General features: G+C 41.2%; 1 protein-coding gene and 1 long non-coding RNA gene across 6 annotated transcripts in view; one reads left to right on the plus strand and one right to left on the minus strand.

The window, feature by feature from the left end:
* POLE2 (DNA polymerase epsilon 2, accessory subunit) overlaps positions 1 to 14,037 on the minus strand; it is a 31,635-nt gene that overhangs the window by 16,713 nt on the left and 885 nt on the right. For 3 of the 5 annotated variants that reach the window (XM_081511247.1, XM_081511245.1, XM_081511244.1), the window contains exons 1-6: positions 12,685 to 13,102; positions 9,869 to 9,969; positions 7,350 to 7,425; positions 5,114 to 5,191; positions 4,887 to 4,980; positions 1,426 to 1,500 (exon numbers count right to left, since the gene is read on the minus strand). In XM_081511247.1, the coding sequence (XP_081367373.1) occupies positions 1,426 to 1,500; positions 4,887 to 4,980; positions 5,114 to 5,191; positions 7,350 to 7,425; positions 9,869 to 9,969; positions 12,685 to 13,058 (798 nt within the window). In that variant the 5' untranslated portion in view covers positions 13,059 to 13,102. Of the gene's footprint in view, positions 1 to 1,425; positions 1,501 to 4,886; positions 4,981 to 5,113; positions 5,192 to 7,345; positions 7,426 to 9,868; positions 9,970 to 12,684; positions 13,103 to 14,037 lie in introns of those variants that run through there. The other 2 variants (XM_081511248.1, XM_081511249.1) reach the window with 2 other exon arrangements.
* LOC145514155 (uncharacterized) lies at positions 478 to 10,367 on the plus strand. Its single transcript, XR_014059877.1, has 4 exons — positions 478 to 828; positions 6,078 to 6,195; positions 8,101 to 8,216; positions 8,771 to 10,367. It is a non-coding gene; the product is annotated as an uncharacterized LOC145514155 (long non-coding RNA).

Here is a 14,037-nt window from a genome sequence, read left to right on the forward strand (position 1 = left end):
GGGATTTAAATAATATACCAACAGGGATACAAAATCAAACAACCTGGAAAGATAACAAGAAAAATAATTATTTAGCTAAGCCTTAATGTTACTTTGGCAAAGAGGAAAGGTGAAATAATGCTTCTGGGCTATAGGTATCTGAGTTGCTATAGGAAACCTAATATATATATGAGAAAACGCATAGATAATCATTGGTAGAGAAATATAAATAATGTCAATTTCCAAAACTTAATATTTTTTTCTGATAGCAGAAACGATCAAACACTATAAATGTTTTCTCCTCATGGTGCTGCCATCAAACATTAATTTAAGCATTATCTAGTATTATTGTTCTCGGAGAAGGAAATGGCAACCCACTCCAGTACTCTTGCCTGGAAAATCCTATGGACAGAGGAGCCTGGTAGGCTGCAGTCCATGGGTTCGCTAAGGGTCGGACAGGACTGAGCAACTTCACTTTCACTTTTCACTTTCATGCATTGGAGAAGGAAATGGCAACCCACTCCAGTGTTCTTGCCTGGAGAATCCCAGGGACGGGGGAGCCTGGTGGGCTGCCGTCTATGGGGTCGCACAGAGTCGGACACGACTGAAGTGACTTAGCAGCAGCAGCAGTATTATTGTTCTAGTATCTATCAGACTGCTCATCGTTATGAATTCTGATCTAACGTGGTAGAGAGCTGAATGAACCTGAGCAGAGCCTGGGCTCTTCAGAAGCTATGGAAACTCATAGGAACGGTGGGGCCTAGCCAGAAGGAGCTAAGGACTGTCCCCCAGCAAGGTTCCATGTGCTGAAGCGGGGAACAAAGCCACTGAGGGACTGACAGTAACCAGGTATGTGGCTGGAACAAAAGTGACGGTGCTGTTTGGTAACCGCTTCTTGAAATAAAACAGAAGGAGCACACGTGGCAGAAAACATTCTCCCTCTCCCTAGACGACGCCGTGGCCTCTCTGTGCCCTCTCATGCATTCTATAAATGTGGTTTCCTTAGTGCCTTCGGTAAAGTTTTCACTCCAACTGATATAACATGTCTCGGCTGAACAAGTGTGTGGTGGTCACTAGATGGCTGGACTGGGCAAAGAGCAGGATTTCACAGTGGGAGTGAGGGCGAGATGGGTAATGTTGAGGGTTGGTCAGAAAGTCAGCAAATGGACCAGGAGGACTAGGGTTCTGTCCTGGTGGTGAAAGACTATCTGGGAGCTACCAGCGTCTCAGGGCCTGCCCCCAAAGAAGGAAGTAAATGATTCTGTTAGAGATTTATAACACCCAGGACACAAGGCACAGACTTTGCCAAGAAGGGGCACACGTAGGTCAGTTAGCTAACAGTTATCAGTGGTTCATTTGCATTTAAAATTCAATAAATTAGAATTAAGCAACAAATATTAAACTTGTATACTTACACCCCCTAAATAATAAAGATAACGTTCTAACCTGGAATTTGCTTCCACTTTCGTCAGGGTGAGAACCTATCACTGGAGGAGTAAATAATTCATGTCTGTGGGTTCTCTAGAAAAAAGAAAAATTCACATGAATTACTGAGGTAAACCTTTAAAACAGAGTGCTATTCATTACAATAGCACCCTGACAAACCATTGTTCTTAAATTAACATTACTATTATTTATTCTCAACAAATTTGAAAACCCACATACTTTAATGTACAAATGTCTAGAAATGCAATTTAAAAAACAACTTTTAAGGCTTTTTAAAAAAGTTCTATTGTGTACCTGGCAGTAGTGCGCTCTGGGCTGATATGAAATGACAAACTAAAGCTGTCATCCTCAGAGGCAGGGGCCAGTGAGAAAGAAGTGTCAATAGGTCACAATACAACCAAGGACTATGAGAAGAAGGGGCCATTTAATGAGATCCTAAATGATAAAGAAGATTCTGCTAGTAAGAAACAAAAGGAGACTGAGACAAGATATTTTAGGCAGAGGAAGGGATGTGTCACAGAAGGAGTTCTAAGAGTCAAGGAGTGTTAGGAAAGTGATGTGAAGTTTAGTACAGTTGGATCACAAGGTGCACAAGTCAGATAATGTGAGAGATTTGTTGGAGTCTCTATTTGGGAAACCATGCCCCCCATACACACTGTGGTACACAAAGTTTAGGTAGGGTGGGTGCCCTTCCCCCTCCACTGACATACCACCAAGACCTAGCAAATCAAAGTACTCCATCCCCTTGGCCATTGATTGGTTCAGGGTTGAATAAGTGTCTAAAGCCACACCAATAAGTGACAGTTACTAGAACTTTTGAAAAAGAAGAACTCTCTAAGAGTTACTAAGGCCACTAGTGGCCACCTCTGTCACCTCACAGGTAGAATTTGTTTGAAAGCAAGATGAATTTTTTAAAGTTGCTGGGAGACGGAAAGAGCTAGATGCCTCATGACATTGTATGAGCACCTGGCTCCAGTCGTGCTTGATACAGCTGGACCTTCTCCACAAGCCAAGAAATTCCTTTGTCTGTTTTTGCCAGTTTGAGTTTCCATTACCTCTAATAAAAAAGCCCTAACAATACAGACTCTGCATGCCAAACCAAGAAGTTAGTCTTACACACAATTGAAAACAACAATTTTGAAGTAGAATGGTAAAAGCAGATTTTGTTCAGGAAGATAACTGTAATAAAAATATGCATGGACTAAAATTCAATCCTTTAAAAAAAGGTATGTATTTATTTATTTGGCTGTGCTGCATCTTAGCTGTTGCACAGGGGACCTTGAATCTTCACTGAGGCATGCAGGATCTTCAGCTGCAGCATGCGGACTCTTAGTTGCGGCATGTAGGATCTAGTTCCCTGATCAGGGATCGAACCCGGCCCCCCTGCATTGGGAGTGTGGAGTCTTAACCACTGGACTACCAGATTCAACCCTTTAATGAGGCTTGGGAGGGTTTAGTGACACCCCCAAATAATATCGTAGGCTTTAACACATAATTTTTAAAAAGAAAGAAAAAGGAAAGTGGTATTTACTGGGCATCTTCTCTGTGAAAAGCACTATGCCAAATGTGGCAGAGGAAATAAACACGGAGTGTGCAGTCTGACAACAGGGCTATGTACCCCGAATGCCCAGCAGGACCAATTCTAGTAAGTGACACAGGAGATACAATGAGTCGTCAGTGGGTTGAAAGCAGAAAGAGACTGCTTCCAACTGGAGATCACAGAGGGCTTCGGAAAACAGGAGGAATCTGGGAGGGCCCTCCCAGAATGAGGAGGGTTTCAACAGTAGAGATAAGACAGAAGAGCAGGAAGAGAGTGAATAGTTTACGCAAAGTCACAGAAGAAGTGAAAAAACAGAAAAATTCCACGTTTCAGTGTTGGCTCCAAGTAGAGATGAGGCCAAAAATGTGTGACAGGAAGATTTGTACTTAATCCAAAAAGCAGTAAACTTCCTTGAAAGGCTTGTGAGCAAAATCATTACAGGATCGGTGCTGAACTTTGGGAAGAGCAATCTGGGAGCACTGTGTAGAGGATGGAGGCAGGAGAGAATAGATGTCCTCAGGGCTCATTCTCTTCAAGCTCTGTTCAGTGCTTACTCCTGCTGACCACCCTCTCCTTGAAACCTCCCTGTGCTTCTGCCATATAACACCACCCTAACCTAGCCCCCAAACTGATCCTCTTCCCTTTTCCGTCATCTCTCAGGAGCTCAGCCTCACCTGTGACTCGAGGCAGATGTCCCCTCAATCTCTCTCCCTACCCAGATCTCTTTCTTTCCCTGCAGTCATGCATCTCACCTGATACCCTGCTGGCGACCTGAACTCAACTGTTTGAAATAGAACCTGCCATCACCTTCCCCCTTCTCCTTTTCCTATTTGTTAACTTATTATCATTACACTACCCGTATACTCTCTCAGGCTCAAAATCTTAATCATCTTTGAGTCTTTACTCTCCCCTTTCTTGTCCAATCAGTCACCATGAAACTGTGGCTTCCATGCTCCTGGACTGTCCCCTCTTTCTGCTCCCCTTGCCTGCCTTCATTCAGGCTATCATTTATGCCAGGACTAATATCACAGACACCTGTAAGTCTTCTCTCACACTCTAATTCATTCTAAAATCTGCTGAGAGAGGAAGTGTTCAAGGAACCTGCTGTAATGAATCGCTGTGGTATTTTAAAGCTCCTTGTACCAAAAGAATAGAGTCCAACTCCCAAGAATGGCATCCAAGGGACATCCATGATTTAGCTGCCACTTGACTTTACAGACTTATCCCATGCTACTCCTCTTCACGAGCCTCCCTCTCCACCCGAAGGACTGAGTGCTCATTACTTCCTGCACAGAGTCCACTTTACCTTTTGCTCCTTGTTCACTGTTCACCACCTTTCCCCCATTTCCACAAGATCAAAGCAATCAAGGTCCCTGTCAAATGCCATCGTTTCCCTGAAGCGATGCATTCTCTTTGTATTTCTTCTAAAGCATGTATAAAATTCTACTCTATATTTTATTTGTGCACGTCTTCAACTTTATAGACGATAGTGTAGGAGGCGAATGTTGGGCTCAAGTCAGACTGACTAGATTCAAATCCTCATTCTACTTACTAGATATATCCTCTGGGCTAGTGACTAAACTTCTCTATGTCTCAGTTTCCCCATCTGTAAAATGGGAATAATAGCATTTATACATACTGAATGTTGATATTATGATGATCAAATGATAAGCAATGTCTGTAAAGTAATAAACAATGCCTGGCATATCAAAAGCATGTGAAAAATGTTAGCTACTATTTTTAGCATCATCATGATTGTTGAAGTATTTTTTTCATATCTGTATCCTCTATATGGTCTCAAACATAGAGAGCCCAACAACAGTCTACTGAATGACAAACTTTAGAGTACAAAAGCCCATCCTTTGATTATTCCTGAGTCTAACCTAAGTTGAAACAGTCTCTTTCTCCCTCTCCAACTTACCTGGTGCAAAATTGTGTATCGTTCACGAAACAGCTCTGCTTTATCTCTTGCTGTCCCAAATAAATTTGGTGCAGGGTGGTTGGTCATTAATAAACTAGAAAAAAAAGAATATGTCTATTTATGACTACCATAATACACAAAGATAGATCAAAAATGAAAGACTATATACCTTCTGAAAAAAAATATACGTTTGAAATTAGCTTAACATCAATGGATGGCATACTTACGGAAGAAATTTTTTTCTTTCTGAATTGTACACAAAGCGTGGGATATCAAATGCTCCTATGATATTGAAGATATGATCTCTGAAAAACAACACATAAGAACAAACCTGATTTACTAAAAAATAAGTATTCCAAGCAAACATGAAAACTTGCATTATAATCTTATGTCATACACATATTCTTTCCACAGATCATGTACACAATTTTTTGTAGTGTCAAAAATAATATGGGGTTTTTAGCCTGTATATTTTCCTCTCAGAGAAAAGAAAGCACTGCTAATACTCTCAAACAAACACAAAATTTAATCAACTTCTAATTAATAATGTCATCTGTTGGAAAAGAACATTTATAATAAAATAGTGACATCTTAAAGAAATCTCTCCTAGTATATACTACTTTTATAAGCTACAATATTATTAAAGGGTATAATTCATTTCCAACTATTTTTTAATCCAAAATATCATGCAAAAGTGACCCAGGAAAAGATGTAAACAGAAAAAAGAACCACCCCCAAATTCTGACTATATCATTGACACTTATAGTATTAGAAAAGGACAATTCACAAAATAATTTACCTTCAGACACTTCTAATATAACCATGTTTGAATGAGGTTAAATACCACTATTCTCAGCACTACTGCATATTCCAATCTAAAAAACGGTCAAAAAAACCTTCATGCTTGCCTGTTGGTAGCACCTAGTATAGAGAAGCAGAAAACCAGTGAACTTGAAGCAAGCCTTGATTCTAGGCACAGCTCCATGGTTTTCTAGTGGATCAGTCTCAGCAAGTTATTTAACTTCCCATGCTCCTTATGCATCTATAATAATGAGAGCCTCTCCCTTCTGCTATAATATAATGACTTTCTGACAATTGGAGTTGCAAAGATCATTTATAATTCAGTCCCCACTCGACCTCTGTATTGGCTGACAGTAGCGTGGCAGCCCACTCCAGTCTTCTTGTTTGGAGAATCCCCGTGGACAGAGGAGCCTGGAGGGCTGCGGTCCATGGAGTTGCAAAGAGTCGGACACAACTGAGTGACTGAGCACAGCACAGCAGCATATGAACAGCTTGACAGAAACAATGGGTAACTTCAACGCCTATTTTAGGATTATAATTCTTATACTTTGAATAAGTATACAATTGTTTTGAATTTCTAATGACGGATTTAGGAGCAAGTACTCTAGTATCTTAAACAATGAGTTGGCAAGGATAAAATTTAAATACCTTAATTTCCCTATTTTTTGCAGTCTAATAAGTTCTAATAGGAAAAAGATTAAAACTCTGGGATAGACATGTACACACGGCTATATTTTAAATAGATAACCAACAAAAACCTATCGTACAGCAAAAAAAAAAAGATTAAAACTACTGACCAAAAGGAGTAATGACTCCTTTCAATTATCTCCATTGCCCCAATAGGAAAAAAAAATGTTAAAACTGTTTCTCTTCATTTTTCCCAGGTTTTTTCATTTCAGTTAAACCATGTGAATTTGGAAAGAAGTATTACATTCAAAAGAGTAAAGGAAAGAGGTACACTTGGGAATAAAACCCAGAAAAATTACTGCCATATAAATTCCTAAGCTCTAACAGCATGAGACAGGGTAACAAGTCATAAAGCTGAGGTTCTACCCTCCTTGGCCATTCAGCATGTTACCCAAGTTAAGTCCCTGAACTTTCAGGACTCAGCCCTTTCCTAAGATAAAAAGTAAATTATACCTCTGAATAATCAATTCAATTCACCTGTAGCATATAAAATATTAAATCAAATCAGTTGGGTAAGTGGCAAAAGTCTGTCATGGTACAAACACATCAAAATCTCAAATCCTGAGATAAAAATAGTAAAGATGAGTCATGTAATATTGAGGTTTATAATGTAGTGAAGTGAAAGTCACTCAGTCGTGTGACTCTGTGACCCCATGGACTATAGCCTGCTAGGCTCCTCTGTCCATGGAATTCTCCAGGCCAGACTACTAGAGTGGGTAGCCATTCCCTTCTCCAGGCAATCTTCCCAACCCAGGGATCAAACCCAGGTCTCCCGCATTGCAGGCAGATTCTTTACCATCTGAGCGACCAGGGAAGCCCAATGATAGCTTATAATGGAAGCTATCACCAAAAAGAAACACGAAGAAAGAACCACTGTAGAAATGGTGAGCACTGGTTATTTTCCCAAGAAAATAATTTAAAATAAGCACTCAATAACACTTCTGTACAGGGAAAAAGTGAAATTTGTCCACATACATAGTTTCATCTACTGACTGACTGCATTCCTGGACTGCCGCTTCCACTACCGATCGTTCAATCATGTTTGATGACACTGAAAAGAGAAGTTCAAAGTCAAATTTTAAAAACAGGCATACAATTTAGTTCTCTCCACACATGGCTGTTTTTCCTGAAAATAATCTGTAAACACTAACCCCAAGATTCTCATCACATAGGTTTTAAGAGGAAAAAACATGTTAGGTTGGAACAGTAACTAACAAAAGTCTTATCTCAAATATCTTAATCTTCTTCTCTCAAATACACTTATAATACCTTGATACACAGTCAAATGCCTCAGTTTTCTAAATATTGTTTAGTAATATACATTCAGGTATGCAAATGCTTCTGTAAGCTCCTAGGTTAATATTGGTTACATTAGTATAACTTTTCATCACAATTGCTATGTTTCTTCCTTTTTGGGGCGGGGGGGAAGTGCTTGGTCTTTGTTGCAGTGTGCAGGCTTCTCCAGTTGCCTCATGGCATGCAGGATCCTAGTTCCCCTATCAGGGATAGAACCCACATCCCCTGCACTAGAAGGCAGATTCTTAATCACTTGGACCACCAGAGAAGTCCCCAACTGCTATGTTTCAACAGGCATGAGAGTAACAGTAATAACAATAACTGCCACCATTTATTAAGCCCTGGTAAACAAGTGACACTATGCTCAGCACTTCACAAGCATTACTGGATAGATGTCCTATAAGACTGATGTTCAAGCCATGTCTTACAGACGAGAAAAGCGCAACTCCAAGAGGTCAAAAAACCTGCTGATGAACATAACTGGAAGGAGTAGAGAGCAACACAAACCAGAGCCTGTTTCCAGATTGGGCGCCCTTAACCGCTGTGGTATGTTCTCAGGCATAATGTCATCATGTGCCATTAATGGATACTAATTTTCTAAAATTAATCGTTTCTAAAATTTCAACTATAAGGAAAATTTTAAAACAGAGATATATTTAAAATTCTGCCCTTAGAAGTGAAAATGAGATATAATAGCAATTTCTCCTCTATCATAGAAAGTTTCTACCTGTTTAACTGAAGAAACCGGCATCTGTACAACCTATGAGAGCAAGCCACACCCACTTCCCTCTTCAGTGCTCTAGAAACTGGGCATTTTTTTCTAGGAGAAGAGTATTTCTCTTTTGTAGGTCCATGCTTATGGCAAAAGATTGAATATTTAACAAAAGGATCTCTCAAGAAAGGCTGAGGCAGGAAGGGAAAGTTATTCTCGCTCACTCTTTTTTCCCTCAAACATTTAAAAATAACTAACTTGAGAAATATGTATGCAGGTCAGGAAGCAACAGTTAGAACTGGACATGCAACAACAGACTGGTTCCAAATAGGAAAAGGAGTATGTCAAGGCTGTATATTTTCACCCTGCTTATTTAACTTATATGCAGAGTACCTCATGAGAAACGCTGGGCTGGATGAAGCACAAGCTGGAATCAAGATTGCCGGAAGAAATATCAATAACCTCAGATATGCAGGTGACACCACCCTTATGGCAGGACGTGAAGAAGAACAAAAGAGCCTCTTGATGAAAGTGAAAGAGGAAAGTGAAAAAGTTGGCTTAAAGCTCAACATTCAGAAAACTAAGATCATGGCATCTGGTCCCATCACTTCATGGCAGATAGATGGGGAAACAGTGGAAACAGTGGCTGACTTTATTTTTGGGGGCTCCAAAAGCACTGCAGATGGTGACTGCGGCTATGAAATTAAAAGATGCTTACTCTTTGGAAGGAAAGTTATGACCAACCTAGACAGCATATTAAAAAGCAGAGACATTACTTTGCCAACAAAGGCCCGTCTAGTCAGTCATGTATGGATATGAGAGCTGGACTATAAAGAAATCTGAGTGCTAAAGAATTGATGCTTTTGAACTGTGGTGTTGGAGAAGGCTCTTGAGAGTCCCTTGGACTGCAAGGAGATCCAACTAGTCCATCGTAAAGGAGATCAGTCCTGAGTGTTCATTGGAAGGACTGATGTTGAAGCCGAAACTCCAATACTTTGGCCACCTAATGTGAAGAGCTGACACATTTGAAAGACCCTGATGCTGGGAAAGATTGAAGGCAGGAGAAGAAGGGGACAACAGAGGATGAAGTGGTTGGATGGCATCACTGACTCAATGGAGATGAGAGAGAGGGACAGGGAGGCCTGGAGTGCTGTGGTCCATGGCGTCGCGAAGAGTCAGACATGACTGAGCAATTGAACTGAACTGAACTGAAGTAACACAAAGAAATAGGCATAAAGAGAAAAGAAAGTGACCATAAAGTAATCAGAGGGAAATTCACAAAAGGGAAGAACTGTAAAAGAGTCTCTGGGAATGCCCCAAGGTTCCAACAGAATTAGAGGTTCCCCCTTAGCAACAAGTGCTACCAGGGGTATGTCTCATGCCACCAGGACATTCAATACTGAATCCTCAACTTCTCCTTAAACTTTTTACGATAACTGAGGATGTAGAACTATATGAACAATATAAGTTAGAGAATGTTACTTACAGGGTTGCTTTTCAACTGCATCGATGATCTTTTCCAGTGCATCTTCAAGCTCTACTTCACTGATAGACTGAAGAGCTTCTGTGAGGTACTTAACAGCTTCGCTGATAAGAGAGACTGGTAATTAAGGCTACACGTTTTATGCCAAAATCTGGCAAACATTCGTCAATCCAGCATTGAAATTAAGACCTACTCGCTCACTCCTCCCTGCAAGCAATACTCCCCTTTACTGTGCTTTCTGAACAAAGTCTTTCTCCTACCCACTGCCAACAGAACCATTCTTAAAATCCCAAATCACATCCTTCTTCTAGGAAGACTTCCTAAACCAGCTCTACCAGCTGTAATCTCCCTTTCCTTCTGAAATTGTTAATCTCACTTATAGGTACCTTACATCTGCTACATCAAGTACTTGTACTACGTATTACTTGACATTAATAAACTCAGTGTGCTTCAATGTTCTGAATATAACAATTAAATAAATATTTATCAATTTGATAATACACTTGCTTGAGTTCCAGTAATTTCATCATTGTTTTCAATTGTAAAATAAGGAAAAAAATGGGCTAGAAAAAACTTTGACATTTGAATATTGTCGTAGAGGTAATAACATTCACTAAAATCACATGAATCCCTCCTGCCCCCCCATAATCAATAAAACTGAAATTTTTAATAAATCACATGAATTCTTGATTCACTGTCTCCTTAAACAATTAGCTAATTCCATGCCATTCTGTATTTGTGGACCACAACTTTACACTTTATATATCAATATTAATTGTTATAGTCGTATATCTTAGGTTGCTTATTGTTTCATGTGTGGGTGTCACATCCCTTTAGTTTATTATAGAACATGATTGATTCCCTAAAAGCACTCACATATTGGGTGAATCTTGGGAAAGCTACTAGGATAGACCAAAGTTATACAGGATCTGGTCCCTGTCAAATCTCACTGGTCTTATCCATCCAGTGTCTCTGGACTTCCTGATGCTCTCCTGCTTCAAGATCTTCATATGGTCACTTCTCCCCTACGCTTTACCTACTCAAGTCCTGCTCATACTCAATTCAAACCAATCTTTTTTTTTTTCCCCAAATCATTCTTTAATGAAGCCTTTCTTGACTCTAGAAGTCTTTATATACCTGGTTATACACTATCATAGCACTTCTTTCCTCGGAGCCTTTTCACAATTGAAAGTAAATAATTGTGAATTATTTAATATCCATGGTAGACAGACTTCTAAGATGACCCCTAATAATCCACACCTCCTGGTAATCACATCCTTGTTTAATCACCTCCCCTTGACTGTGGGTTGGACATAATGACTTGCTTCTAATAATAGAATATGGCACAATTGATCAAATATTTTGCTGTATTGTACTTTTAAAAATAAACATTGTTAAGTGACAAGATGTCACTTTCTTGCCTTAAGTTACAAAAAACGGTGACTTTCATTTACTAGCAGACTCTCTTGCTAGTTTTGATAAAGTAAGCTGCCATGTTGGGGAGGCCCAATAGCCAGCAAGGACTGAAGCCCTCAGTCGGACAATCCTGGATGAACTGAATCCTGCCAATCACTGAATGAACCCGGAAGCAAACCCTGCCCAACTGACTCCGAGATGACTGCATCTTGACTGCAGCCTTTTGAAAGACGGTGAAGCTAAGGACCCAACTAAGCCTACCTGAATTCCTGACCCATGGAAAATGTGAGAATTTAAGTGCCTGCTGTTTTAAACGTCTAAATTGGGGGTAATGAGTTATGCAGCAATAAATAATTAATACACTATCTGCCCCCCAACCTCCGCAGTGTTGTACTCTCCTATTCCCTTGCTCCGTAAGTATTTTGCAGCTAATATATTTCAGTGTATTTCTGACTGAATTAATGAATGACAGCTAGGTGTTAAGTCAAATCCTAAGTGAAAAGAAAAACACTAACTGATTTATTGCTTGTATTTTTTAAATGTCGGGGATCGACAGATAATCAAATAATCAGAATTTATTATTTTCTCCTACAGAATATCCACTCTTGCCCCTGTTCACCACTAACCCAAAACATGGTAAATGTCCCATAAAACTCATCTTCACAAAAACAAACCAGAAACCTCTACACACACAAGACCAATCAAAACCTGGTAGAGACGTGTATCCCGTCTGCAGGTATTTATATATGTAAATACCATATTGTTTTTTTTTTTTAAGACAGATTTAATGAGAAAAATCTTGTATAGGATCATTCTACAAATAATAGAAAATACGGATATGGCAAGAGAAGTTCTAAAGGAAATCTTAAAAAAAAAAAAAAAGACATGCTTCAAACCTACCCACTTCTTAACCCTTCAGGAATTCTCTCTCAAGAATAGGACCTGACCTAAAATTGGGAGGGCTGGCAAGGCCCACAATTTGTACTAATCTGACAGCTATTGGCATGCAATGGGCTTTCCCAGGTCTCTCATTCGCTGTCTCCGTAACCACGTGAGCAGCGATGCTGGGATTCCCATGCCGCAGAGTAAAAGACTAAGCGGGCAGAGAGCGCCCAAGCACCGTGCTAATATACGGATGCTGCGGAACCGATCGCTGCTTCTCCGGCTGTTTGGCAAGTGCAGGAAAGCCTCATCCCTTCCGTGAGAAACTTTACGAGTCCGCGTCGGGGCATCTAAGAAGGCATCGCCAGATACTCTTCGCTTCTTAGAACTCTTTCAGGGTCTCTGTCATTTTAAGGCCAGAGGCCAGGCTCCCTCTCGGCGTGCGGCTCATCCCGCTGCCCCGCACGGCGGCCTGGCCCTGGTTCTCCCCTCCTACCCCGCCAGCTATCCGGCCGACTCACCCCCGGAGCAGCAATCCGCGAAGCTTGAAAGCGGAGACCGCCCGGCTCCTTAACCGCTCAGGCGCCATGTTCGCGTTTTGGCGCCACGGCGCCGGCTCCGCCCCTTCCCGGACGCGCCCCGTCCTGGCCCCGCCCCAGACACGCCAGTTCTCTGTATTTAAATAGAGCCAGAGGCCCCTACTCCTCTCAGTGCGTGGAAAGATCCGCGGTTCCGCGGGCCACGCAGGCTGCCTCCCCGCACCCTCTAAGTGGCAGGAGAAAACGCCCCTACACTGCTCTGTTATTGGGATACTGACAAGCGAGTGCCCTGCTGTCTGGTTGGGAACGTGCTTCCCTATCTCAAGTGCTTCATGGAACCCACTTTGCGCTCTCATCCTGCCCTCCACCTTCCGTGACTCCCGTCGGGCTCGTCCGGACCTTGGGGCCCTTCAGTACTTATGTTCTCTGCTTCACACAAGCCCTGGAAATGCTCTGTGTCACCACAGGCTTTTCCCCGACATTCACTCGCAGCTGTCACCATAATTATGTCACCATAATTCTCAGCCACTCCACTTTATATTTAAGTTGCGGGCTGCCGTTAAGCGCTTTAAATGTACTAATATATTGCTCGTAAAGCCAAATGAGTTGTGTGCTGTTTTTTCAACATCTTCCTTTTACTGATGAGAAAAGTCACACAGATATGGTAGGTAGATGGCTCACTCAAGATGAAACATTCAGTGAGTGATGGATGGAGCCAGGATTACTCAGTCTTATTCCAGCAAGTGAGCTGTTAATTTCCCACGCGTCAAAACGCTTGCTCCAATGAGTTAAAAATAAAACCTCGGAGTGCTTATAAGTGAACGTGCAGTCTTATGAAATGTGAGGACGATTCCTAAGAACTGCTATACGGTGACTTCCAGCGTATTCGACTTGTTGCTTATGTACGCCTCTGCGACCCGATGGACTGGAGCCTGACAGGTTCCTCTGTCCAACGGATTTCCCAGGGAAGAATATTAGAGTGGGTTGCCATTTCCTTCTCCTGGGAATCTTCCCGACCCAAGGATTGAACCCAGGTCTGCTGCACTGGCAGGCAGATTCTTTACTGCTGAGCCACCAGGGAAGGCCAGTATCTACATATTTAGAATTTATTTAGTATCTATTACTACAAGACTCTGAGGAGTCAATAATACTTGATTATTTCAGCGTTTGTGTCTAACGGGGCCTCAGTACTTAATAAACATATGCTGAATAAATGAATAACTTGTTCTGAGTGGTGAGGAGCCACATTCTCTTAAAGGACAAGGGCATTTATAGAAACTGGTATGATTATTGTCTTCCCTCTTGGCGCTAGTTTTACTTCAGTAACATCATTTT

This window comes from Giraffa tippelskirchi, chromosome 7, assembly GCF_054371585.1.
Source record: "Giraffa tippelskirchi isolate mGirTip1 chromosome 7, T2T-mGirTip1v1.2.pri, whole genome shotgun sequence".
NCBI lineage: Eukaryota > Metazoa > Chordata > Mammalia > Artiodactyla > Giraffidae > Giraffa > Giraffa tippelskirchi.